General features: G+C 44.2%; 1 protein-coding gene across 1 annotated transcript; it reads right to left on the reverse strand.

The window, feature by feature from the left end:
- Nucleotides 1–924: 924 nt before the first annotated feature.
- Nucleotides 925–5,341, reverse strand: LOC121842304 (transmembrane protein 26-like). Its single transcript, XM_042312326.1, has 2 exons — nucleotides 5,255–5,341; nucleotides 925–1,506 (listed from the first exon to the last, which is right to left on the reverse strand). The coding sequence occupies exons 1-2, from the start codon at nucleotides 5,316–5,318 to the stop codon at nucleotides 1,244–1,246; spliced, it is 327 nt and encodes a 108-aa protein (XP_042168260.1). The 5' UTR covers nucleotides 5,319–5,341; the 3' UTR covers nucleotides 925–1,243.
- Between the last annotated feature and the right edge of the window lie 66 nt (nucleotides 5,342–5,407).

A 5,407-nucleotide genomic window follows, 5' to 3' on the forward strand; every position in this document is an offset into this window, starting at 1 on the left:
CCCTAACCCACAGATATTTATCAGTTCAGACAGACACCTCTGCTGTCAGCCATCTATCCACCTAACCCACAGATATTATCAGTTCAGACAGACACCTTTGCTGTCAGCCCTCTACCACCCTAACCCAGAGATATTTATCAGTTCAGACAGACACCTCTGCTGTCAGCCCTCTACCACCCTAACCCACAGATATTTATCAGTTCAGACAGACACCTCTGCTGTCAGCCCTCTACCACCCTAACCCACAGATATTTAATCAGTTCAGACAGACACCTCTGCTGTCAGCCCTCTACCACCCTAACCCAGAGATATGTATCAGTTCAGACAGACACCTCTGCTGTCAGCCCTCTACCACCTAACCCAGAGATATTTATCAGTTCAGACAGACACCTCTGCTGTCAGCCCTCTATCCACCCTAACCCACAGATATTTATCAGTTCAGACAGACACCTCTGCTGTCAGCCCTCTACCACCCTAACCCACAGATATTATCAGTTCAGACAGACACCTCTGCTGTCAGCCCTCTACCACCCTAACCCAGAGATATTTATCAGTTCAGACAGACACCTCTGCTGTCAGCCCTCTACCACCCTAACCCACAGATATTTATCAGTTCAGACAGACACCTCTGCTGTCAGCCCTCTACCACCTAACCCACAGATATTTATCAGTTCAGACAGACACCTCTGCTGTCAGCCCTCTACCACCCTAACCCACAGATATTTATCAGTTCAGACAGACACCTCTGCTGTCAGCCCTCTACCACCCTAACCCACAGATATTTATCAGTTCAGACAGACACCTCTGCTGTCAGCCCTCTACCACCTAACCCACAGATATTTATCAGTTCAGACAGACACCTCTGCTGTCAGCCCTCTACCACACTAACCCACAGATATTTATCAGTTCGCAGGAGAGCAAAAACAGTGTTTCCAACGGCGCAGTTTAATCATAAAAACCACCGGAAAACAGAACAATCAATAAATGGTACAAAAACCCGTCGCACACCGGCATAACGTGCACAAGCACTTACAAACATAATTCCGGACAAGGACATGGGGTTAAATAAACAACATGTAATGAATGGAACAGGAACCAGGTGTGTGGAAAGACAAGACAAAAAACAAATGGAAAATGAAAGGTGGATCGGCGATGGCTAGAAGACCGGTGACGTCGACCGCCGAACGTCGCCCGAACAAGGAGAGGGACCGACTTCGGAGGAAGTTGTGACAATAACCCCAGATCAACCTGAAGCCTTGTAGTCGCAATAGATGGCAAACAGACGGTAGAAGTTCAGAATGACCACCAGGAAGTTCTTGATGGCGAAGAAGATGAGCATCTGGTGTATGACGTGGAAGTAGAGGATGAGGGTGAGGCGGACCACCAGGAAGGGTCCGTCCTGGACGAAGAGGCTCTCCACCATGCTCCAGATATCTGTCCTTAGTCTGGCCAGCAGAGACACACCCTGGTCCCCCTCTGAATATTCATCAGGTCTGGAGGTAGACACTGGGGAGAGAAGAGACATTGGTCAGCTGGTCATGTGGGATAAGTTAGTGACATTGAAATCCAGAATCTGCGTCTAAATATCGCCACATACATACATACTGACTGAATAAAATAAATATAAATATATTTGCAGTGGGGTCCCAAGAAATTCTGGTGGAAAATATTGTCATTACCATAATTCCCTGTATAACAGTACAATAACATTATGGTTACCATAAATCCCTGTATAACAGAGCAAGCAGAAATTTGTATTCTGTAGCACAAACTCAAAAAAGTTCTGGAGAATAAGAGCACCTCTTCCTAGCTGCCCACTGCACTGAGGCTAGGAAACACTGTTACCACCGATAAATCCACAATAATTGAGAATTTCAATAAGCATTTTTCTACGGCTGGCCATGCTTTCCCCCTGGCTACCCCTACCCTGGTCAACTGCCCGGCACCCTCCACACACCCCATTTCTCCTTCACCCAAATCCAGATAGCTGATGTTCTGAAAGAGCTGCAAAATCTGGACCCCTACAAATCAGCCGGGCTAGACAATCTGGACCCCCTCTTTCTAACATTATCTACCGAAATTGTTGCAACCCCTATTACTAGCCTGTTCAACCTCTCTTTCGTATCGTCTGAGAATCCCAAAGATTGGAAAACCTCCGTGGTCATCCTCCTCTTCAAAAGGGGGAGACACTCTAGACACAAACTGCTACTGACCTAAATCTATTCTACCCTGCCTTTCTAAGGTCTTTGAAAGCCAAGTTAACAAACAGATTACTGACCATTTCGAATCTCACTGTACCTTCTCCACTATGCAATCTGGTTTCAGAGCTGGTCATGGGTGCACCTCAGCCAAGCTCAAGGTCCTAAACGACATCATAACCGCCATCGATAAGAGACATTACTGTGCAGCCGTATTCATCGACCTGGCCAAGGCTTTCGACTCATTTACAAAATAGCCTCCAATACTCTACTCAACAAATTGGATGCAGTCTATCACAGTGCCATCCGTTTTGTCACCAAAGCCCCATATACTACCCACCACTGCGACCTGTATGCTCTCGTTGGCTGGCCCTCACTACATACTCATCGCCAAACCCACTGGCTCCAGGTCATCTACAAGTCTCTGCTAGCTAAAACCCCGCCTTATCTCAGCTCACTGGTCACCATAGCAGCACCCACCCATAGCACGTGCTCCAGCAGGTATATCTCACTGGTCACTCCCAAAGCCAATTCTTTCTTTGGCCGCCTCTCCTTCCAGTTCTCTGCTGCCAATGACTGGAACGAACTGCAAAAACCTCTGAAGCTGGAGACTCTTACCTGCCTCACTAACTTTAAGCGCCAGCTGTCAGAGCAGCTCACAGTTCCCTGCACCTGTACGTAGCTCATCTGTAAATAGCCCATCCAATCTACCTCATCCCCATTCTGTATTTATTTATTTATCTTTCTCCTTTTCACCCCATTATCTCTACTTGCACATTCATCTTCTGCACATCCTACCATTCCAGTGTTTAATTGCTATATTGTAATTACTTCGCCACCATGGCCTATTTATTGCCTTACCTCTCTAATCTTACCTCATTTGCACATGCTGTATATAGATTTGTGTACTGTATTATTGACTGTATGTTTGTTTATTCCATGTGTAACTCTGTGTTGTTGTTTGTGTCGAACTGCTTTGCTTTATCTTGGCCAGGTTGCAGTTGCAAATGAGAACTTGTTCTCAACTACCTGGTTAAATAAAGGTGAAATAAACATGTTAAAAAAATAACATCATGGTTACTGTAATCACCTGTATAACAGAGCAATAACATTATGGTTACCATAATTCACCATAAACATGGTGAAGCCCCAAAATTGCCCTCGCTAGAAGCATGTGGACCATCTAGGACCATGCCTCAGGACTACCTGACATGATGACTCCTTGCTGTCCCCAGTCCACCTGGCCGTGCTGCTGCTCCAGTTTCGACTGTTCTGCCTTATTATTATTGGACCATGCTGGTCATTTATGAACATTTGAACATCTTGGCCATGTTCTGTTATAATCTCTACCCGGCACAGCCAGAAGAGGACTGGCCACCCCACATAGCCTGGTTCCTCTCTAGGTTTCTTCCTAGGTTTTGGCCTTTCTAGGGAGTTTTTCCTAGACACCGTGCTTCTACACCTGCATTGCTTGCTGTTTGGGGTTTTAGGCTGGGTTTCTGTACAGCACTTTGAGATATCAGCTGATGTACGAAGGGCTATATAAATACATTTGATTTGATTTGATTTGGATAATTCCCTGTAGAACAGAGCAATAACATTATGGTTACCGTAATTCCCTGTATAACAGAGCAATAACATTATGGTTACCGTAATTCCCTGTATAACAGAGCAATAACATTATGGTTACCGTAATTCCCTGTATGACACAGCAATAACATTATGGTTACCATAATTCCCTGTATAACAGTACAATAACATTATGGTTACTGTAATTCCCTGTATAACAGAGCAATAACATTATGGTTACCGTAATTCCCTGTAGAACAGAGCAATAACATTATGGTTACTGTCGCAAAGCAAACTAAAAAGCAGCATTCCCCAAGAGAGGATGACTTTCACTTTAGCAGTGATAAATTCATGAGCTTCTTTGAGGAAAAGATTATGATTATTAGAAAGCAAATTACGGACTCCTCTTTAAACCTGCGTATTCCTCCAAACCTCAGTTGTCCTGAGTCTGCACAACTCTGCCAGGGCCTAGGATCAAGAGAGACGCTCAAGTGTTTTGTACTATATCTCTTGACACAATGATGAAAATAATCATGGCCTCTAAACCTTCAAGCTGCATACTGGACCCTATTCCAACTAAACTACTGAAAGAGCTGCTTCCTGTGCTTGGCCCTCCTATGTTGAACATAATAAACGGCTCTCTATCCACCGGATGTGTACCAAACTCACTAAAAGTGGCAGTAATAAAGCCTCTCTTGAAAAAGCCAAACCTTGACCCAGAAAATATAAAAAACTATCGGCCTATATCGAATCTTCCATTCCTCTCAAAAATTTTAGAGAAGGCTGTTGCTCAGCAACTCACTGCCTTCCTGAAGACAAACAATGTATACGAAATGCTTCAGTCTGGTTTTAGACCCCATCATAGCACTGAGACGGCACTTGTGAAGGTGGTAAATGACATTTTAATGGCATCGGACCGAGGCTCTGCATCTGTCCTCGTGCTCCTAGACCTTAGTGCCGCTTTTGATACCATCGATCACCACATTCTTTTGGAGAGATTGGAAACCCAAATTGGTCTACACGGACATGTTCTGGCCTGGTTGTTACCGTAATTCCCCTGTATAACAGAGCAATAACATTATGGTTACCGTAATTCCCTGTATAACAGAGCAATAACATTATGGTTACCGTAATTCCCTGTATAACAGAGCAATAACATTATGGTTACCGTAATTCCCTGTATAACAGAGCAATAACATTATGGTTACTGTAATTCCCTGTATAACAGAGCAATAACATTATGGTTACTGTAATTCCCTGTATAACAGAGCAATAACATTATGGTTACCGTAATTCCCTGTATAACAGAGCAATAACATTATGGTTACCGTAATTCCCTGTATAACAGTGCAATAACATTATGGTTACCGTAATTCCCTGTATAACAGTGCAATAACATTATGGTTACCGTAATTCCCTGTATAACAGAGCAATAACATGATGGTTACCGTAACCATAAGAAGAGCCAGGATAGAAACACACAGTACCTGACAGGTGGAGAGGAAACTGGAACATACTCCACGTCCAGACTCCGAGGATGACGTACACCATGCTGGGACTGCTGTCCCTGTGGGAGACATGGTTTAACACTGTTAAGGGTGTGAAGCTGCAGAAACATCCACATGTATGTTTCTCTGCAC

Source organism: Oncorhynchus tshawytscha, unplaced genomic scaffold (genome assembly GCF_018296145.1).
Source record: "Oncorhynchus tshawytscha isolate Ot180627B unplaced genomic scaffold, Otsh_v2.0 Un_contig_5085_pilon_pilon, whole genome shotgun sequence".
Taxonomy (NCBI): domain Eukaryota; kingdom Metazoa; phylum Chordata; class Actinopteri; order Salmoniformes; family Salmonidae; genus Oncorhynchus; species Oncorhynchus tshawytscha.